General features: G+C 35.7%; 1 protein-coding gene across 4 annotated transcripts in view; it reads left to right on the forward strand.

Annotated features, from left to right (window-relative positions):
• Positions 1–23,137, forward strand: part of PHTF2 (putative homeodomain transcription factor 2) — a 65,025-nt gene that overhangs the window by 21,128 nt on the left and 20,760 nt on the right. For 2 of the 4 annotated variants that reach the window (XM_027639948.1, XM_027639947.1), the window contains 7 exons: positions 5,378–5,434; positions 5,827–5,838; positions 8,946–9,015; positions 10,837–10,995; positions 15,727–15,892; positions 16,580–16,744; positions 22,196–22,397. In XM_027639948.1, the coding sequence (XP_027495749.1) occupies positions 5,378–5,434; positions 5,827–5,838; positions 8,946–9,015; positions 10,837–10,995; positions 15,727–15,892; positions 16,580–16,744; positions 22,196–22,397 (831 nt within the window). The remainder of the gene's footprint in view (positions 1–5,377; positions 5,435–5,826; positions 5,839–8,945; positions 9,016–10,836; positions 10,996–15,726; positions 15,893–16,579; positions 16,745–22,195; positions 22,398–23,137) is intronic. The other 2 variants (XM_027639950.1, XM_027639949.1) reach the window with 2 other exon arrangements.

Raw genomic sequence — 23,137 nt, forward strand, 5'->3', positions numbered from 1 at the left:
CCATCACTACATTAGCTTAAAGCGAATATCAGTGTCATTCACAAAGCTCAAATTCAATCTTGATGCACATGTGGTTTGTTATGAGAAAGGTATTGGGAAGAAATATTACACAGTGCAAAAGCCCTTTCCACTGGGCTTTGTTTGAAAACACAGCAATTTTTATTTCAATAGCTTAACTGTTTATTTAGGCTAATTGCTGTTAATGTTCTAAAACCAAACTGCACAGGTGCCAAACAAATTTTAGGTGTATAAAGAAATGTTATCAAGTGCTTTCTGATGTATTCGATTGGGAAGGAATAAGTGCAATTATTTTAGATAATTTCAAGAGGTGCACATACCTCTTAAAAACGAAACATTATGAGAAGTCTGCACTTAAAAAGGGTCTGAAATTTATTTAATCTTTCAGTAAAGAGCTAGCTCAATCAGACGAGTTTAGTTTTACCAAATGTGTAATTGCATAGCTTAATATCTCATGCCAAGTCACAGACAACTTGTTAATTTTTTTACAATTAATTACTTGTGAGAAAACTTTTTTTTTCAAGAAAACATATTGGAAAGTTTATTATGCTTAGTTAATTTAGGATACTAAACCCCTGCTTTTCCATTGCAAAAGAGTGGCTGTAGTTGTCAGTCTTTGCATGTAATCTCTTATATGCCAAAAATTTTTATAGCTGCTTGAAGAATGGTTGTTAGTTCTGCAAATATATAAAGAAACAGAATTCCTTTCATCTTCTTTCCTTGGTGTTTATTGAGGCATGGGGTCTTGAGAACTGAACTCTTTAGAGATAACCGATTTGGATAGACTGGATAGACTCTGGGCATTGAGGAGGCCTGAGATGCACAGTTTAAACTAAGAGTATATAAAATAACATCTGCTAGTTTATCTACTTCTGCTGCAGGCAGGTTATTCCACAAGTTCTAATATCTGTAATGTATTACTGACAAGTTTCCTACAACAGGGTTGTGTTGCTGTTGATTCTTGGTGATAAAAGATATATTTAAAAATGATAAGATAGGCTTGTTATCCAACTTTTTGTAAACTTGTTTTCTGCCAAATCATACTAAATAAAAAAATGCTATAGAGTACAATTTTCAGATCCTTTTGGATTAGATATTTCATGAAATAAAATGTGTGAAATCAGATTAAAATTGGGATATTATGTTGTATAGTTTGCTTAAAAAAAAGTCTATTGCCAATTGTAGACTGGACTGATAGATTGAATGTGTCAGTGACAAACAGTCTTGCACTGTGTCTTGAAGAGATTTAAAAAACCTTTCTTATAGTTGTATACGTAAAAATTGTACAATATTTTTGACTCTCGTGTTTCATACTTTAAATTTTCTCTGAAGGATACTGCAGAACTTGTAACTATAAGGAATGAGACTCCAGGCAGAGCTGGTGAGTTCAGGAGTGGATAAGTAGTGGAGTTGATCAGGGCATTAATTTTGGAACTGTTCCAGACAAGGAAGCTTGAATGCCTGTGGAGGAGCCTTGGGGACAGTTGCATATTGAGGGAAACCTTGCTTTGATCAAGTTTTGTGTATATTTAAATTCTTCAAGTTCCAACCTGATCTTATCTCTGGAAGGTTATTCCTTCCTTTTCTTTGCCTTTAGACCTTAATTTCTTTGGCATTGCTAGATACTAGGCTTCTTTTCAGTGTCCTGGAGGTATGTACAATTGAAAAGAATTACATGAGTAGCCAAGAGCCAGAGCCTACATTTGGTTTAGATTTACATTAGATTTAAAAGGAAACAGAATTCAAATGCAAATACTTTGCAAATACTCTTCGAAGATGGAATTGACTGGTGCTCTTGATAATTTGAAACTGGGAAGGTTTGCTAATATTAATTTACATTCTTCAATTCATTCACAAATTATGTCCTTGCGTTTAATTCATACAGGTGTCTAGCATTTCTAGTAATCATTATATGTTATAATTTAGTTTGTTGTAAATGAAAAACACCTCTCAGTGAGTTCTGCAAGAATTTCACAAACTCTGGATGTGCTTTCCTGACGTGAGGGAGAGAAAACAAATTATTGCCTGTGTTTTTTACTTGTCTTGTTTCAGTAACAGTGGTTCTACCTATTTTTGATTAATGTGGTAAATGAAGTGTGCCAGTATCCAGTATGCTAATTATAATGATGGCTTTGTTTTCAAGTGTTTTCCTCTGATACACTTGGAAGAGAAGTATAGAGAGATGCCTATGCAGATGGGAAGAGGGGAACTTGAGTATCAGGTCTGAATCTGATGTGCTGAGGGGCATGTATTCCTGCTCTCTGAAGTGCTTTGTTAAAATGCAAAGAGGTGATACTAGGTAGATTAAAAAAGAAACCCCAAACATTGTGAGAGATTGCAATGGTACTTGCTGTCTGCAATTCTCTCTGTAACTCCTCTCAGTTTGCAGCAGTATGCCCTTACTTAGTAATCCTGTGCTCAGATTTTAATAACTAAAATTGATCAGAGGTGATTGGACAGATCCACTCCTCCAATAAAACAGTTGTAAAAGACCATGTCCTTTAAAGTAGTTTTCACGCTTTTATTTTACCTGCTGCTGGAAAAGTTACTTTATGGGGCAACATTTAAAGAAAAACGTGAATGGCAAAATCCCTGCTTCTTGTCTTTATGTGGAGATGGAAACTGTGCTCCCTAGGGAGGGAAAAGGAATATTTGTAGGATTTTTAATCAGTCAACTTCCTTGCCTCAGATGTCTTCTGGAATCTGTGTTTCCCAGACTTCCTTCAAAAAATGGTCTGTTATTTGTCTAAAAGAAGAATGCTGCTTTAAAGACTTTCAACTCTACACCAGTTTCAGCTATGAATGGAATTAGGAATAGGGTTTGCTTTGCAGCTTTATTGGTACAAAGGCTTCCTTCCGCATTTGGTTCTTGCATAATGGAGAGGGACACAGACTTGCATCCCCTTCTCTGTCCTTGTAGGAAGAATTTTTTTTTTTTTTTTGAAGTGGGAAGGGAAGGACACAATATTATGCAGCACAAAAATTTCACTTGGGGCTCTTCCTAGCAAATTTAATGAAAACCAGGAAGGCCTGAAAATTCATTTGAAATGTATTTAGAGTAAAAGCCAGAACAATTAGATATAAATGCTGGGTGGAGTGGTTATTCAATATATTGACTTTTTAATTGCTGGCTGTTATCCAGGTGGAGTTAGCTGTTAAACTTCCTTTGGTTTAATTACTTTAATTGTAGTAAGTGCTTAATTCTGCCCAGTACAGTGCCTGACTCCCTAGTTATTTTTCACAGTCTCATTTTTTTTTACAAATGAGTGGTGTCAAGTATTTATCATTACCAAAAAGCCAGTAGATTTTTTCCCCAAAGTTTTAAAGTAGCAAACTATAGAAATTGTTTAGCTTTTGTGAGTGGGAAATATTATTTAAATTTGAGAAAGGACAATTCAGTAATTCAGTTTACTGTTCTCACTTTGAATTTTAGATGTGCTTTGGGCTTTACTGCTCTAAATTAGAAATTTTTTTATTATTATTGGTATTTTTTCATGATTGGTGAGGTTTAGAGGTACAAAAGATGCCTTTAGATTTCTTTGTTTATGGATATGTTTGCCTACTGGCTTCCTTGAGTATGTTTTTGCATTTATGTTGGGTCCTTGGTTAAAAGATTCTTTTAACCAAGAATTAGTTTTTTTTTTTGTTTCTTTTATAACATCTAAATTAATGAAGGCTGAAATAATAAAAGAGAAATCAGAATAATGCTTTCTGGTGCAAGGTGTGTGCACTTGTGCTTGGGTCTTTTGTGTCTGTTGCAGTTGTGAACTGGAAGGACGAGTCATACCCTTACAGTAAGGCTGAATTTAAGCAGATTTGCTCAAATAATGGGAGTTGTTCCTCTTGCCTGTCAGGCATCTGACTGAGCTGCTTGTATCAGCTCTGCATGTTAGTAAAGGATCTCAGGAACCACATCTGTCTCTCCCTCATGACCTAAAAGTGATCCTGCACTTAACTGCTCAAAGTTTGTCATCTGAATCAAACCCCAGATACCAACAGTGTGTGCACACATGTGTGCACGTGATCTATATGTTGAGGTAGAACTGCTGGGATGGCAAGGCTTTCAAATTGCCAGAATAAAACAGATCATTACTGAATATTACCCAGAAATACTATTTGTGCAGAGTTCAAAGCACTGATGATCTTTGATAACTTCTTACAAAACTTGAATATATTGTCTCATATATTGAGTTGTTCTTGTCACTATCTTACATGGGAATTTCCTGAAGTTTAAGGTTACCCTTCTTCAAAATATCTGACAGTCATAGAGTGGCTCTCTATGTTGGATAAATAAGTGCACAGTAATTTCTGAAGTTAACTATAGCTACCTGTATTGATGGTTATTTAAAATGACAGAACTCATCGAAACTGGTCTTAGTGCTAGGATTTTAATAAGTGCTTACAAGACCAATGTGCACTGGTTGTGGCTGGCATAGAGTTAATTTTCTTCACAGTAGCTGCTCTGGGGCTATGTGTGAGCTGCTGTGTGGTGCCTAGTTGCTGACTGGGTTTAAAGCTCAACAGTCTGTGGTTCTGCTCTCACAAATACAGTTTTCTACAACACTGAGGTAAGGTTAGAGCCTGGGAGAAAACATTTTTTATTTCAATTTTTTAACCTATTTCAATTTTTTAACCAAAAACTTGCTCAGGTTTAATAAAACTAAGTTATTTGGAAAAGCCTCACGAATAAATAGCCTAGCAGCTAAATGAGAGTGAACAAATTTGGGAATAGGTCTACTAGGAACACGTTTTCTTCAGTGCTTTGGTGGGAAAAGGGCAGTTTCCTGATATTCTTTGAGTTTCCCCTGGCCTATAATCTAGTTGATTACCAGCTTGACCAGATATCTTGTTGCTGTGTGCTCTGAAGAGATAACGCTAAAGACCATGTAGCTGTAAAAGTGGATGGAACGAAATGGGAATTAGAGAGGGAGATGGTTTAAAAAAAGAATAAATTAATTGAAGGTATGAGTTCAGCTACATATGTGTGGTATTCCTGTAAAGTTAACTGAAAGACCGTGTCAGTGTTGCTGCCATAGTTCTGCTCTTCCAGTACAGAGACTGGAATCCTGACCTGAAGTGGGAGGGAACATGGTCTTCTCAGTCATCTGACTTGCACAACGCCGGGTGTGAGGCTGGGGCTGCCTGGCTCATCTGTGTCCTGTATCACAACTCCTGTACGGATTAGGTAGATCCTGTCCAGCCAAGATGGAGCGGAGAAGATAAAGATTCCTTTGTAAACAAACCTCTCCAAGCAAATAACCTGCTGGCTTCATGCTTCTGTCATTGAAGGTCGATTGATTTTGTTTGATCAATGTCTTTTAAAATCCTAATGTTGGTTTTTTTTCCATATTCTTTTTAGATTGGAGCATATGATCAACAAATATGGGAAAAGTCAGTAGAGCAAAGAGAAATAAAGGTAATAATACAGCATTTCAACATTTGTTTCTTTTGGTGGTTGTGTGCACTCATGTAATTTACATTGTATGTGGTGGTATTTAATAGTGGTAAAGTAAAACTAGACTTCTGGAGTGTAACCAAATGTAACTAGTATACTATGCTCTATTTATTTTACATAATTAATAACTCTGCAGCATTTAGTGTGATACACATTTTTGTATCTCAGTACATTTTTTTTTTCTTTTCACTTATCTTAAGCCAGGACTTAGTTGTTTTATTACCTCTGTCTTTTCACTTTTCTTTGTGATGAATTCTAATGTCAGTTATCTGAGCTCTCTTTGCTTTCAGTTAGTTACCTTATACCTGCAGTTTACTTTTCCTCCTTTATGATGCTGTCATTGTTTTGTACAGTTTATTAGACTGGTAAGTACCTCAGGCTTTGTTTCTCTGAACAAGCAAGTTAACAGTGTTCTGTGCATTTTGGTTTAACTAACAGTGCCATCAGTGTCTGCCACATTGCTAAATTGCTTTGGAGAAAATTGATCCTATATAAGATAGTTCTATGGGTTGTATATTATGTCACACTCCGTGGTGTTAATTCAGTTAACGTTTTCTCGCAATTAACCTTTTTTTGCTCAAACACTGCATGCAAGAAGTATGGTACTGCTGCACAAATTTCAACATGTTGCTAATACTTAACATCAGTAAAAGGTGCATTGCTTCAGTTTCCCTGGAGGTGTTTTTTTTTCCTGCCCCAGTCCTTAAATAGCTAAATAAAACATGCAGGGGGACATGCTTGCCTTCTGTGGAAACTGTTACTGACCTGAGCTACAGAGTTCCCTGGTTTCTGTACAGAAATAAACACATTAAGTCAGACCCAATGGTTTTTCAGCCCTGTGGCTGAGCCCGAGGGTGCCTGAAGGGTCCTTCCCATGGTCATGAAAGCCAGTCACAGCTATGACAGGAGTTCTTGTAACTGCTGTGTAATAGCACATCATTCAAATAATTATTGCAAATATTGCCCTGTGCTTAATCTATATCCATCTCATTTGGCTCAGGAGTACAATAACTAACAAACTACTGATGGTGTCTGTATCAGTTTGCATTGACTGAGTTTCGTGCAGTACAGATAACAGTGAGGCACACGGCCAAGTTTAGGTATTGCACATTAGTGCTTTAATCTCAAAGCTCCTACAGTACTTTGATATTTATGAATATATCTAATATATGTGTATATTATATAATATTATAATAATTTATAAACTAACTTTACTAAAAATCTGAAAACTTCTTATTTTTAGTAGAAAATCTGTTTCTCTTACTATAAACTGATAATTTATTTAGGACTATAATAGAGTCTATTAAGACTAATTTTAAAATTTGTGTAAAAGGACTTTTACAATAATAGCACCTACGTTTAAGTATTTTTAATTTAAACTTTTTTTTTCCTCTTACTTAACTGAAATGTGTTTGGTGCTGAATAGAAATTATATGAACCAACTGGATAGATCTGAGCATTATGAAACGCTATGAATATTTTTTAAAAAAACCTTAGTTTGAAACACTGCTGTTTTCCATATATATATTACAGACATTTGTGATGCATTGAGAGAGTGGAGAAATTGCATCTGCATAAATGGAATTCTTTCACTGTGTGTGGCAAAAAGTACAAGAACCAACTCAGTGTAGTCTTTGGACACTGAAAACATTTGCAGTTTGACTAATGGAATTTTTAAGGAATGAGTCACCATTTCTTTTCCCATGAAAGTTGCATCAAGTTATACACTTGACTTATTTTTTTCAGAATTCTTTCTTTAAAATGAAAACATAATTTTAGCCACAGTGGTACATTTTTCCAAGGATTATATGTATTTTTCCAGGGGATTATTTCTTCTAAGAGGCACATCTTTATTTAGACTTCCAAGAAAGATCTTGTGGCCTGTAAGCACTAATACATTTCAAAATTATTATGTCATTCAGCATTTTCTTTTTAAACTTCAGATCTTTTTATGAAATGGAATGGCTCACTTATGCAAAATTTCACAAGAATCTGTAGCTGATTCTAGATTATAATTTCCAATTATAATTATGGGCTTCTTTTCTCATTCTGCATAAAGTTCCTGCAGTTTTGGGACTGCTGTTCTCTAAAAATTTTGCATACTAAGGTCTTTGCAATGCCTAAGTCTACAGTACAACTGGTTTCTGTATTGGTCATTCTCAGAGTGCATTTTTGTCCGTCCCATGATTCAGTTTTGTGTATTAATTTTGTTTTGTTTCAAGCAAACTCCCATTTTTCTAATAGACACATCAGGTAATGACTACATATCTAGCTCATTGTAAACAGTTTGATTTTTTAATTTTATCTTTATTTCAGCATGAAAATAAATCCAGTTGAATTTTGATGTGAGAAATACTTTGAGCTGCACTCAGTTGAACATTTCGCTTGATATTGTTTGTATAAAGATTAACATTTCCAGATTTCACTGATCTGTCTCTCATTGATAATAATTTCATTTTTATGCTTTCATCTATATTTAATGTTTACATTTAAGTAATAAGTGTTTTTACATGTGGATGAAATAGGGCAGTGGTAGAAATGTACAGTTTGCCACTGAATGTAACTGCTTTTTGAATGAAAACAGTTAAATTACTTTCATAACATTTCCATTTGTATCCTAAATATTTTTTGAAATATTTTATTTTACTCTGCATGAATTGTACTCTGTGGTTTCCTTATTGGCTAATGTGACCAAGAGTCTAATCTAAAGGGAGCAGAATAAACTCACAACTGTCTCTGAGACTTGAGTGTACAGCATCACATTTTAGCATTAAAAGCAAACTTGAAAGCTTTGCAAGAGAGTTTGGCTCTTCAGTGATGGAAGATGCTGTTTCTAAAAGACAAATTAAGCTTGCTTTTCTTCCTACTGCTTTCCTATTGTGTGGGATTTTTTCCCCTCCTTTTAATTGGCTAATTTATACTCACTATGAAGAAAAAATTCAAAACTTGTCTAGAATTTGGATTTCTGAGAGCTTGCTGATTAGTGGCTCCAGCATTGCAACATGATTTGCTGTCTAGGTTTGGAATTAAGGAGTTGCAATGTAAGCATTTTGTGAAGTTTTGTTAGACATCTAAGGAGAAAAGAGATTCAGGAATGTAATTTGTTCCAAAAGTTCTGAAAACCTAATAGACATGTATTACTAATTCTTGCAAGTGTGTACATACTTTGTCTGCATAATGCCAAGCTATGGGGGATGAGTTCTCAGTGTGTAGCTGTGTTTGTGAAACTGCCTCATGGGTCAGTAATTGGTTGGGTTTTGTTTAGATTGTAGAGTGTTTAAAAGGCATCTATTGTGCATTGTTCCTTGGAATGTTTAATTTCTAGTACTTTAAATCTATGAAGTTGACATATTTGTCTGAATTTTCAGTAGCAGTGTAGGTTAAATACAATTACTGACCACATAGATATTTTTGTCTTTTTTAATGTGTGTCATCTGCATGAATGTGTTTTGATAGTATTTGTCTTTTGCAGGGTTTGAGAAACAAACCAAAGAAAACAGGGCATGTGAAACCAGACCTAATAGATGTTGATCTTGTAAGAGGTAGGTCTGAGCTAGAAAAAGCTGCATTTCTCAGTATAAAAATAACAACCATCCTGTGTCTTATAACAAGAGTGTATTAGTAAGTTTAAAATAACCCCAAGCAAACCAAAACACAGCAACCCTATATAACCCTTCTCTGAAGTGGGTGGATAGGAAATATTGAAGTCTAGATTAAACTGAAGGCTTAGGAATTTGATCTAAATTTTGCTGTATAGAGTTAGATTTTGAAAAAAAACCAAAACTTGTGCATTATCATGGATAAACATTTTAAAATTTTTAGTTCAGAAATCTCCAATTGCCAGGCACTCAAACTTCTTCCAAACCTTCTGACATCTAGAGGAAAGGTTACGTTGAAGTTTCTGCAGAATAGAAATTGTACAGGCCATGACTGTTTCTTGCCTGTTTTAAATAACAAAATAGCAATAGAAGGTTAGATAATATAAGATTTTTCATCCCTTAACTGTCCTATAGTAAGTCTGTGCAATCTGAGCTGCTTTTCCCCTGCATCCCTTAGTGAGTCCCACCTGCCCAGACAGCATCTCCTTCTCCTCTGAGAGGTGACTTGGAGAGCTATTCCCAGAGACTCGTTGTGAATGTTTCACACTTGGACAGTGGGGTCGATGGCTCTTCTGGGACAGCCCTGGGAGGGGCCTGGTCATGGTGTTCGTTCCATGGTTTGGATTTCCACCTGCTTTTTTGCCTCTGTCCTAATCTGGGCGTGGGGATATGGGCCTGAGATGAGCTGATGGTTCCAATGATGGGTCCAGAAAAACCCCAAAAGGGTATTACTTGGGCTCCCCCTCCTGTCATTATCTCTTTTAACATCTATGGGTGTGCAGTATTACAATATAACCTTTTAAAAATGGGAATGTGAGAGAAAGAAACAAAATCAAATAACATTTGAGCTTTAAAGAAACTAAGAAACAGGGGTAGACCACTTCAGTATGATGATGTAAGTGAATAGCATTTAAATGACTGCTCTGCATGGGTGTCTAAGTTGGCATTAAAGCAATTTCAGTGCTGACAGTGTTTTACCTGTGGCAGCACGGAGCTCACTAATACCAGTTCTGCTGGTAAACAAGGTGGGGATGGCATAGAAGCATGCAGTAGTTGCCATTTCCAGTTAATAACTTGGCATAATTTAAGTCACATCCCCATTAAGTAAATGTTACACATTTTCTAGCTGGGAATTTGCAGGAAGAAAAAGAAATGGAGAGAAAGGACATTTGAATGAGAGAGATGAAAAATGGTGTGGAAGGAGAGACAAAAATATTCTTTGGGTGGCTTCCCTGCTCCTGAGGCTAGTCCTCAGTTGGACAGATCTACTTCAATGCTTCTCAACCTTATTCCATTTTCCCAAATGACATGGCTGGAGCCATTTACAGATGTTGATATTTTAGATCCCTTTGCTGTGTTGGAAAGGGCTCTGCTGTGCGTGCATTTACATGTAGTTTTCATATGACTTCTTATTGTTTAATAACAAGTTTCTGATACCTCTATGAAAAAACAATTTTTAGTAATTTATTTAAAAATAATTTTGACGTAGTAAGAAATGCCAATGCTTTATTATTCAAACATTCCAAAATACAGGTATTTTTGGAAATTCCTGATAATGGCAGCCAAGAGGGCACCAACAATTTATGCCAATTTTGGATGGAGGAGATAATTACTTAAAGGAGCAATTATTAAACAATAAATCTCGTACTTCCACCATTTCACTATCTTAACTACTCTACTAGAGTAGAGTTTTTGTATAACTAGAGTTTTTTTATTAGCCATAAGAATGAAATAAATCTAAATTTCTTTTTTTTTTTTTTTAAGGATCTGCTTTTGCTAAAGCAAAACCTGAAAGTCCTTGGACATCTTTGACCCGCAAAGGAATCGTGAGAGTTGTTTTCTTTCCGTTCTTCTTCAGGTGGTGGCTACAAGTGACATCACGGGTCATTTTTTTCTGGCTGCTTGTTCTTTACCTTCTCCAAGGTAGAGTTGGATTACAGCATCAGCTTCAACTGAATGCCTTATTTTAATTGTATGGAAGCTGCAGTATGCTGCTTGGTTCATGTTATGCTGTTAAGGTTCATTCCAATATTTTCTGTCTCTTCATTAACATTTCTTTTACATATATATTAGGGACAAAATGAAAAATTTAAGGATCTCCTCATAGACTGTCTTCAGCATTTAACACACATTAATTTGTCACCTCTGTGTATAATTTAGGTTTTCAGGCCTATCTAATTTAGTTCAGGACTGAGCAATATTGAAGAAACCTTTGGCTTAGGGAGTGTATCTTGCCTTCAATTTTTGGCGTGTCTGGTTCTTGTGCAGATCAAGAGCTCTGATCAAGAAATAAGCAAGGCCAAGCCTGCCAAGGTGTGTGCAGCTTGTGCAGCCTCGTAGGATGATCTGATGGACCAGTTTCCAGTTGTCCTTCCACATGTTATTTTGTTACATGAGAGGCAGTGACCTTCTAGCTTACTTCAGTCTGACCTCAGCTGTGCTCCTGAATGACTGGCAAATGAGGGACTTACTGTCCTCTGTGCTTCTGCTGTTTTCCTACTGCAATGGGGAGACTATGCATCTTAATTTTATGTTTCCTAGATTATAGAAGGGCTATTGGGAAACTGTTAACAAACAGAATGGAGTTCACAACTTTTCGGATGTTCAGTATTGAGTTCGAGCAATCTGACTTTGTGATTCTCTTAAATATATGTAATATATAAGAAGAAAACTAGAAAGGAAGAAATGTAATGGAGTGAGTCAGTATCTAAAAGGGTGAAGAATAAGTGTTTCAGAAGTATGTACAACAGAAATGGAACAGAAGGTTAATGAAAGTTGGGAGCAATTTAAGTACCCTGAGAAGCTAAATGACTAATAGATTTTCCACTGAAATCAATTAAGATACAATATTACATTTTTAATTTTTGCCATCTGTCCTTTCAGTTGTGAATCACTATATCATTTGGAAATTTTAATTAAAAAAGATAGGGACTTTAAAAAAAAAAATGACCGTACCTCATGTGGTGATGTTAGCAGCCATAAAATTATTTTCATAGTGCCATTGCCTCAAGACCTGAAATACTGGCAAATATTCATGTGGCCTCTTATCAAAAGTCCTTCTTATCCTCATTTCTGAAATTGGTTCGTAAGAAGTATTGTTGCATACATTAGCATTTGTCTATACTACAGTAAGAGATGTCATAGTGTTAATAATTTTAATCTCATTTATAGTAATATAGGTAGTAAAAGACAGAAATTGTAGTTAGTTACTATGTCATAGGTGTCTTATTCTAAGAAACAGTAATTTTTTATGTTCCTATTGGGAAATTTATTTTAAAAATTTGTGGAGTTTTCATAAGACTCTAAATGTAGCAAAATAGTAAGACAATGCAGATTCTGAGTGCAAGCAAGTTTTTAGGACATTAATTACAGAGCTATCTTATAATTAACGCTTTACCCCATCAGATTTCTTGAGATCTGTGATTTACTAAGTTATGGTTGGAATGCATCAGTTCCCTAGCCCATAACATGATGAAGTACTTCTGATATTTCTGAGGTTGTGAATTAACAAATAAAATAATTCGTTGTATTCCATATCACTCTATGAACTATTTTAAATACTTGATATCTAAACTGTGCTGAATTAGCTGTAGAGTTTTTGATAGTTTTTGAAATAAATTATAAGAACATGGAAATGAAATTAAATTGACAGATTTACTTATTGGAAACTATTTAAAACACACTCCATCCCACCCCCCCAAGCACTGTGCTCAGTTACTAATTTTTACAAGACTGGTAAGGCAGCACCAAAACGTCAAGAATCTATGATGGAAATGTAAGAAAAGAAATTTCAAATTCCAGTAGCCATAATTCTACCCTGAATCTGGATTTTTGTATTGTAGCTTGGACTTTCTGTCATCATGACAGATTCTCACTGACATTGTTGTAAAATGGTCTGATTTTATTTTGTTTATATATGTTTAGTTAAATTATTTTCTTTAATTATGAAGTGTTTTCTATAGATTTATGAACTGCGTTACTGCTTTAAAATTGATTAGGTTTAAGAGGATACTTGCTAGCATTTATGTAAGTCTGTAGAAAAAGCTCTTTCCTTGGCTGTACATTTAAACTCCAGGTTTATTTGCATTGGTTTCCTTTAGTGTAAAGTGATTAGCAGAATGTGTGATAAGAGAACTACAGACAAATGTTTTTTGTTCAAGGTCACAGAACAGGCCAGTGACTTAAGGAAGAAGTAAAACCTTTTTTCTTGTGACTCCTTATCTATCTAATATGTAATACTACTTCATTTTTACTTTTAAAATGTTTTTATATTCTAAAAATCAAGAGTGAAAGTACAATGTATATCTCTATCATGTATTTCTTAAGTATGAAGCAAGAAACTTTAGTAGTGATGTAATGGTTGTTTACTGTGGTGGTGAGATACATAAGTATGTATGCCTTTTTAAATTTGCTATTACAAGTATTTCAAAGCCTTAAATGCTCTAAAAATAAATGCTTGTTGGTCTTTGAAATGTATGATTGCTTTCTTTGAGACAGCTTTTTGCTCAGTGTGATATAATTTCATTTGTGTTTGTTTCACAAAATAAACCACTGTGTTTTAGGAAAGTGGAAGTCCAAATACTATAAATATGTAAAGAAATAAGTAAAAGTGCTGTGAGAAATCCTGTTCTGGCCACTCCTACCTACCTGTTGGTAGGACCAATTCTTGGATAACCTGAAGGAGAGCATATTTACACACTGGGCACAAAGAAATTCTTGGATTTCCCTCCCCTTCCACTGAAAAGATCAGGAGATTGGTAACATTTTCCTAAATCTGTGTGAAACGTTGTGGTGGGAGTCCCCAGTCTACAGATTCCTGTCTTCTGGAACATGATTTCTTCTAGACAGCTCTGCTTTGCTAAATGTCTATTAAGTAGCAGTAGTGAAGTTTAAAATTATTTTGTGTAGACCTACTCCTGCAAATCATTTCATATGGATCTGTGGAGCTCTGTGTTCTCAGAAGAATATGTTTATCCTAATTTTATGGTAGGATTCAAAATTGGCTACTTCTTTACACTTTTACCTCATGAAGCTAATGTATGTGTGAGAACCTAGATAAGCTCATTTAGAAAGAGACAACATTATCTGTACCTTTTCCTATCTGTACTTTTTTTTAATATTTTTTAATAAGTTGGATTTCTCATAGATGCATACTGTCTTTCTGAGAAACCTTATGCAGCAAAAACTTATTCCACACCTAATAATAAAAGATACCCTGTGTGTTCTGTACAAGACTATTGTGCTTTAATTTAGGAAAAAGACTGAGGAGTAATTAGAAATAGTTTTTCCACAATCAAAATATTTCAGTTGTTTCATATGTTCATTATGTTTTTAATACTGGTTACCTTGTGAAAGATTAGTTAATGAAAAACACATTGAATCTCTTTTTAGTGGAGAACATCATGTCCAGGTGTCTGCTGTTAGGTGTGGCTTCATGTGATTTATTTTAGGTGTTTGAATGTGGCACGTAGCTTTGCATCTGGCTGCATTTTTTTCAATTAATTTCAGTAGAGAATTGGTGAAAACTGTTGAACTTATACCATGTATTTCTTGAGCTAGGAGTAGGTCTAAGTTATGGGACTTTCACTTCTTAGTAGTACAAGAACAAAACCAAGTTCTCATGGTACGTGCAGAAGGTAGGAACATATAATTGTTTCCCAGTTCTGTTTCTGAATTGTGTCTTGGAGTTTCTGTGCTTTTTGGTTTGGGCTTTTTTTTTTTGATAGCTTCTCTCAGCTGATTTATAGACACAGCACTCCAAGCCAGAGAGGCAGAGTGGCAAGGACATAGAATAAGCAGAAAAAGAGAGGGGTTGCCTCTCCTGCCTGCCCCACGCCTGGTGAATGTGTTCAGATTGACCTGGGGCCTGTAAAAATGTTTCTGGGTACAGGAGTGGCTCTGGGTACAGGAGAAAGAATAGCTGGATGGGTGTTGGCTGTATGTGGAAAGTGGTTATAGGGTTACAAAATTATTAGTTAGCGATGGAATTGGAAGCTCCTCCTTTTCCAACCACAAGTGCTAGTTAGAGTCCTGGTGACTTCAGCTGAACTAGCTCGTAGTTTACATGCTTTGTCTCTGATCTTTCCTCACTGCTAAAAAATATACACACAAGTATATGTGAAATATATACTTGGTTGCTCTTACGAGTGGCTATCTATCCAGATGGGCAATTTTGTCCCTTGACTGGAATATGGAGTTTAAAATACATTCTACTATACAGAGTTTCTAGTCTCAAGTCTCACTTAACTTGTTGGATTGTGCTGTGTCATTATAGGTGATCTAGAATTCCATTTGTTTAAGCTGCTTGTTGGGGTTTTCTCCTGCAAATGTTTCACTGTAGTTTAAAGTTGTTTCATGACAGATATAGCTTTCCAAATGCTTTTCCCCACCTTCATTCTGCCACCCATTTTTTGAGCAATACCTATAATATAGTGTGAAATTAGAGATGGGTATTAGGGCAGTAGGCAACTGTTTAAACTTCTATTGCTGCTGGTTTTTAGCAATTAGGATTTCTCTCTCAGAATTACATGAGGTGATTTAAATGCAGGTAAAGGGCTAACTGACTGGTTTTGGTTTTAACAAAAGCCATATAACGAGTTGGCCATTTCAGACATTTCAAATATTGAACTCAACTTCATTTCCCTTCTTTTCCAGTTGCTGCTGTAGTGCTATTCTATACAGCCCAAAGCCCACATAATATACCTCTGACTGAAGTCATTGGGCCGATATGGCTAATGTTGCTACTTGGGACTGTGCACTGTCAGATTGTTTCAACACGAACTCCTAAGCCACCTCCTAGCACAGGGGGTAAAAGAAGAAGGTATAGTCTGTGTTAAAGTACTTTATCATTTAGGATTGTTAAACTTCTGTAAAGAACATGCATGAAAAAAATGTAGGTGGTTACAGTCTCTGCTTTGCAAGAGATGAGAAATTAGTGCTCTGTTTTTATTTGAAACTTTAAAATGGGTGCTTAACTGTGCTCTTTAACTTTTATGCATTGGCTAATTTATGCATAATTTTATTTGAATTTTAATGCATTGAATCTGAATTTTTGCCTCAAAACAGTTTCTATCTGAATAGTGGTAGAGTGACAATTTTTATATTACTGCAAATTTAGTTTTATAACTATGCAATACTGTCCAATGATCTGTGGGAAGCATACATTAAAGGTGATGCTCTCTGAAGTGCAGAACCTTTCTTCCAAGCACTTCACTGACTGTGGTTTGCCACTGTGAGTTGTCCCATTAAAATGGGAAACCCTGCAGTAGTGAATTTTGTAGTCTAAGCCTCTGATAATGAAGTGAAATTTATTTTGTGTTTAAGTGTTATGATAATGTGCAATGTTTAGTTTTATTAAATGGAATTTATAAAATTTATACGATAAAACTTTAGCAAAATACTTTTGAAATCTTGCTTGTTTTTGCATGCTTAAACTGCTGAACACATTACAGAACTAGCAAATTGCACTTACAAAGCTACTTTCCAATTTTAATCTCTTTTGATGAAGGAAATTAAGGAAAGCAGCACATTTGGAAGTACATAGGGAAGGAGATGGCTCTAGTACCACAGATAACACACAGGAGGGAACAGTGCAGAGCTACGGTACAAGCACCTCTTGCAGTATTGGCGCTGTCTTCAGAGATATCTGGCATGCTGCTTTCTTTTTATCAGGGTTTGTATTTATTTAAGGCTACGTATGTGTTAGAGATGCACTATCCCTTTTCTAAATAAGTAAACGTTGATGTAATGATTAAACTTCTGTTGATCTAGTTTTTTGCTCTTAATAGCAAACTCATCTCAGTATTTGAAAATGTACTAATTGTTGTTTCTTGACTTTTGCAAGTGCTGATGCAATAATTTTGAAAAAATATGGAATTATCATAGAATAATTTGTGTTGGAAGGAACCTTAAAGATCATCTGGTTCTATCCCCCCTGCCATGTTCGGGGACATCTTCCACTGGACCAAGTTCAAAGCCCCATTCATCCTGGCCTTGCACACTTCCAGGAATGGGGTATCCACAGCTTTGCTGGGCAACCTGTTCCAGTGCCTCAGCACCCCCACAGTAAATAATTTTTTCCTTATATCTAAACCTGCCCTCTTTCAGTTTGAAGCCATTACCACTTGTCCTGTCTCTACATGCCCTTTTAAAAAGTCCCTCTCCAGCTCTCTTGTAGCCCCCTTTAGGACTGGAAGGTGCTATAAGATCTCCCCAGAACCTTCTGTTCTCTGGGCTGAACAAACCCAACTGTCCCAGCCTGTCTTCATAGGACAGGTGCTCCAGCCCTCTGATCATCTTCTTGTCTCTCCTCTGGACTTGCTCCAACAGATTGATGTCCTTCTCACGTTGAGGGCCCCAGAGCTTAGCACAGTACTCCAGGTGGGATCTTACGAGAGTGAGGTAGAGAATTAACTTTCATTTAATTAGGAGTACTCTGTGTGGGCTATCAGGAACAAACCAGCTCAGTTTCTCAGTTCAACTCTTCAGTTTTACTTTATTACATTAGCTGCTTATTACTCGGAAAGAATGCTTATTGAACTCTGTCACTGTCATCAAATCACACACTTTTTCTGAAGGAAAAGCTTTCAGGATTCAAATGGGCACAGTGTTTAGTTTATAAATAAATGTAGAAGATATGTTTTGTTATGATTAGAAGAAATACCTAAACCTGTTGGATTCCAGAGCTGTCTTGGAAAGGATCAATTTGCTGATGTAGTGCTCTGGGCAATTAAAAAGTTTTTTAAAAAAACCAAACATTCTATAGCAGTATGTGTTCAAGATATGCTATACATGCAGTATTTTGAGTGCTATGTGTCAGCATGTATTAAAAAGTGAAAATATGCCCATGAAGTAGTGTGAAATTGAGAAAAGGGATACTGCAAAGTTATTACATTGATGTTTTGTTGTGCATGCTGCATCTTAAATATGGCAACACTAATATGTCTTTCATACCTGTGATATGTGCTCTTAACCACTGGGAAAACTTATGTTATGTTACATAAGTTATATAAGTTATTTATAAGATATTCTGGGAATATCTACTTGAAACCTTGAAGAAGTTTTAACAATGTTTTAAAATATTGCAAGAGGAGAGTTAACTTGACTTTTTCCTGTGTAGATTAATCTAGCTTTGATAAACCGTAGGTCACATGTAGGTCACATGGCTGTTCTTCAGGTCTGAATGCATTACTTTGTAAATTTTTAAATGTTTTCCATTCATTGAAGATACTGATCTTCAATAAGAAGAGAAGTGTTGGAAGATTCATTTTTTCCATACCTTTCCTCCTATTGGGCTCAGACGGTTTTCAGTTGAGAAGGGCTGTGTGGAACTTACTCTAAAGACTTGTTTAAACCATTTAATGAGGGGTAGTGTGTATATATATATAGATGTTAAGCCTCCATGATTACTACTTAGCATATACAGTATCTTCAAAGGATAAAAGAGCACAGAGTGACTGAGAATGCTGTAAATAGCCCTTAGTCCTTTGTCACCTCTTCAGTTGCAGAGGCACAGTTGTTTGTATGTCTGGAACCATACAAACCATATGAGGAACTTGTCCTGTTGAAAAAATAACCTCTTTTTCAACCATGCAGTTCAGTTTCTTCGTGTAATTTTTTTCATGGTAATGCAAACAGCTTTGTCAGCAGTGTGGGATGGCAGAGTGGGGCTGGGAGTGAGGAAGCAAGAGCACAGTGTGGAGTACATTGACCACTTGGTAATGTTGCTTAAAGAATGTCTTAGGAAACCTCAGTGCAAGGTAGCTTCACAGTGATGTCTGTCCTGTTTCCTAAGACATATCTGGGAGCTCTTTAGATAAGCACATTAGACTGTCTCATTAGTGTTTAGTTACAGCAGTTTTTCACATATATTAAGGTTTGACATACATTTTCTGGAGTTTTAAATATAGGTTATAAATACATGATTTCAAAATTAACCTCAGAAATTATGTTCTCTGGTTTAGGGCAGGAGCCTCTGTACTTAGATCATTTGCCTACACTCAGGTCATTGCTAATCTGGAACTGTGTATTCAATAAATATCCTTTTGAATGGAAGAACTCAGTCTGACTGATAAAATATAATTATGTGCCTTAATCTAGCACAGTGGCAGTTTAGAAAATACTGATTAGTTTCACTGGAAAAGAAGGCAATATCCAAACAGGTGATTTATTCAGAAGGTAATACTGATTTGGGACTTTGCTCTGTGTCCTTACTCCAGTGGAAATCTTATAAATTCTCTAAAAGTTTCACAATGGGAACAGGGAGGAGAGTTTTTGTGACCAACCCCAATGGTAATACACTGGAATAGAGTACTTGACAGTGAAAATCTAAAGTCTTCCAGAAATTTGATTTAAATCTTCCTTAGTATTTTCTCTAGCTAATGCATAAATAAGACTAAAAGTCATTCTTGACTTAGATGTTGCACATGTTCAGACCTTTTAAGACCTTGGATTTATTCATGGCATTGTCTGTCTTGCTCTAAATACTTTTAGTTCTAGCATAAAACTGTAAAAGTTGATTGATGATGTATGTATATATAGTAATTCTAGGAAACTATACATTTCTGTCTGCTAGGGAAAAACTTTTTTTTTTTTGGTGTGGTTTTTTTTTTAAATTTTTGTTTGTTTTTTAGCACAATATAGTGCATAAAAGTCTAATTTTAAGCCTAAATGTATATTTTTCTGGCTTGAGGCTTACACTTAAACTTAGGGATTCTTACAAAAGATAACTGGCTTTTATGTTAGAAGCAAATAAAGACTTCAGACAAGCTACCTGTTTTTCAGAATGAGCCTTAATTGATATCAGACGGGTAGTATTCCTCTTGTGATTTTAGCACTTAAACATTGCTGGAGTAGTGAAATCCCGTCTGAACAAACTGTTCATACATGTCTAAGTTCTTTCTTTTATCTGTTCTTATTCAACTGTTTGAGGCTACTTCTTCCTAGTAGCTTTAAAGTTTTTTATAAAATGTATAAAAACTTCTCAAGTCAAACTTGGAATAGTCTTGTTAATCCGCTCCTGTTGTGGAGGAAGTGTGTCTGCATGTGTGTGTGCATGTGATGTGAACTGTGTTTGCTTTTGCACTGTTAAAAAGAAATTTTTAAATAGTGCTGGAAGTATATTTAATGAATTACAAGTTTGCTGCTCTGGATTCCTCCTTATTGCAGATAATTTAATATTAGTGCTACTTCCTTGGTACTCACAACTGACCTTATTGAAACTTTTACAGTGGGTTGCCACTTAAAGGACAGTACTTGCTTTATTCCAAACATGGAAAAGCAAAGTTTTCCATTCAATAATAACTGGAGCTTTCCCTATCTTCAGTTGTCTTATCTTTGTTAACTTGGCTAAACAGTGGCATTAAGGAATGGCACAGAAATAAAGTTCTAATGTGTTTACTGGTGATAGCTTGACCTTTTTGTCCAAAGCCTCAGTAATGTTTTAGATTATCTTAATGGACCTAGAAAATTCAAGCTCCTTATGTGAGCTCTCACATTGACAGTCTGCAAACAGGAGGCTCACTGACTGATCTCCAGCACACCACACATGCTAAAGCATGTGCTGGCTCTTTACTTTTGTAAGCTTATAATAAAACTTAATCCATGCAAATATATAGTAGCTGCAGAAAGTGTTTCTGATGGTTTTGTATTCTTTTAGAAATTAAGTTGGCCAAGAATTCTGGGAGTAGGTCAGAGAATACTAGGTGAGTTCCATAGCTTCACATAAGAGAAGTGGAGCAGCAGTTCCTTTGCTTTAAAAGAAATAAAAATGTTAGATTTTTTCTAGTCAGGGGTGAGGAAACGAGATTAAAGATGGGAAAGGAAGATGAAATGCCGTGGTAACATTGTCCCTTCTTTTCATTATTTTGTCTGCATTCCAACAACAGAATTGGTCCTTTTTGGTTTCTTTTCCATTTTATCCAGCTCTTCCTAATGAATTTTTGTGTTCAGGACTCCCCTTTATGTGTAGGATACCTTATCTTGGAAGGAATGTGAGGCGACTATCCAAATTCTCCCAATTTGTTTGATGTACATACTAAAGAGGAATTTAATCTTCTACTGTGTAATCCAAGCCCTCACAGAATGCCTCAGTCCTTAAAGAGAAAGGCAATACATATTCCCTCATAGGAGCACAAGATCAACTGGAAAGATTCTTGGTAGTTCTATGATCTATGCCCAGTGTTCCGCTTGTAATAAAAATAAAAAATTCTGGAAGCTTTATTTATAACACTCTCCTCTTCCTCTCTCCCCCCTGCTTCCCCACCAAGCATTCTGAGAATCTAACAAGGAAAATCTAATTTATTTTAAGAATACAGAAACTTAATCGAAGACTAAAAGTAGGTAGCAAGCTGTTATTCCTTTTCATTCCTTCATCCACTGCACTTTCTAGTTTGAAAGTGTAATCATCCAAATGTTTGCTTTGAGAAAGCCTTTTTCTTACGTTAGTCTTGCTGCTACATCTATTGACTAGTAAAGGGCCTTGGTTCTAGAGGATGTTATGGAAGACTTTTCACCATTATAAGTAGTCTTAAGATTTTATGCTTTGAAAAAAGGTTTAATTATTGTGTTTGTAAGATATATTTAAAGATGTGACTGAGGTGTTACAGGATAATACAGAAAAAGGTAAATCCCCTTCTGTTTAGCAGAGTTGTCAATAAGCAAAGTATATTTAAAACAACAAAAAATGTCTGTGTATAGAGTAATAAAAGGCATGTTTGCAGCTTCAGGAAATCGCATGCTTGCTTTGAATTAATAATTCTTAAAGCAACTTCTATCATACCTCTTTTCTCGTTAAGATGGAATAGAGGTTTGTGGTTCTTCTATTGCCGAAGTTGCTGTGAAAGTTTTAGTTTTAAAAAATATATTTCCTTTTCTCTTCTTTCAGTAGATAATGGTGGACATTTCATTCACACACTCTGACAGTTTATACTTTCCTAAAATTGTTACAAAATAATGAGTATTATTTAGAAGATTAAATAGTTACAAATACTGCATCAAATGTTAACGTTGTTTGTTTGTGGTCATCTTAGTAGTAGAACAGGATCTGAGAGTAATAAACAGGACTTAGACTGGGAAATAATTGAGAGAATAATTAATTTAATACATGTATTTGTTTTAACTATAGGTCTAAGAAAGCAAAAAACTCAATAGATAAATCCACAGAGACTGATAATGGCTACGTGTCCCTTGATGGGAAAAAGACAGGTAAAGGCAATGAAGAATGTGTGCAGGCCCACGAGCGTCGCTGTGAAGTGATCAGGCCAGAAGAGACAGGGTGGAGCACTTCGACAGCGAGAGAGGTCTTCGGCAATCACAGTCATCACAAAGTAAGTGTGCTTGTTGCTTTCGAAGGAAGATTATTAATTTGTCAAATGATGATGAAGTCAGAATGAAAGTGATGAAGGTTCATCTCAGAGCAAAAACTTCACTTTGTTCCTCTGCAGGAGGTGCTTTCTCAGCAGTGATAGCAAGGTTCAGTTGTCTTATCAGTTCCAAGCATTTTACATTCTTCACAAAATTCATCAAATCAAGGACTTTTAAGAAAAAGGATTTTTAAACAGTTTTAAATTTCTTTGATAGAATGGATGAGATGTTTCTATGCTGAACTTGCTTTGTGAGAAGACCCACATTAAAGAGAAATTGGCAGAGACTAGAATAGGGTCCTTTCTTCTCATCTCTTCCTCTGAAGAAAATCAAAACATTTCAGTGTCAGTGCAAAACACAGTAGAGAAGACATCCCAGACTGTTCTGCCTGTCCCTATTTCTGTCTGCAACTCAGCTGTCAAAAAGGGGAAATGTCCTGCCCTTGAAGCATCTCGGAAAATGGAGTTTGTCATGGAAGAGAGAATGATGTTGCAGGGGGAGGAAGGGTTTGTTGTATTCACAGAGAGCAACTTTGCTATTTTTGTCCTTTTTGTGTTTCATTGATGACAGGAAGACTCTGAAGGAAACTCTACAAGGTCCTTTCTGGTGATCTCATAACAAATGAGAATATACAAAAAAACTTTTCACAGTTGATCTTTTTGCTGCCCTTTTTCTTTCTGTTACTTTCTGTTACTAAGGGCTA

The sequence above is a fragment of the Corapipo altera genome, unplaced genomic scaffold (assembly GCF_003945725.1).
Source record: "Corapipo altera isolate COAL_440 unplaced genomic scaffold, ASM394572v1 1b, whole genome shotgun sequence".
Lineage (NCBI taxonomy): Eukaryota > Metazoa > Chordata > Aves > Passeriformes > Pipridae > Corapipo > Corapipo altera.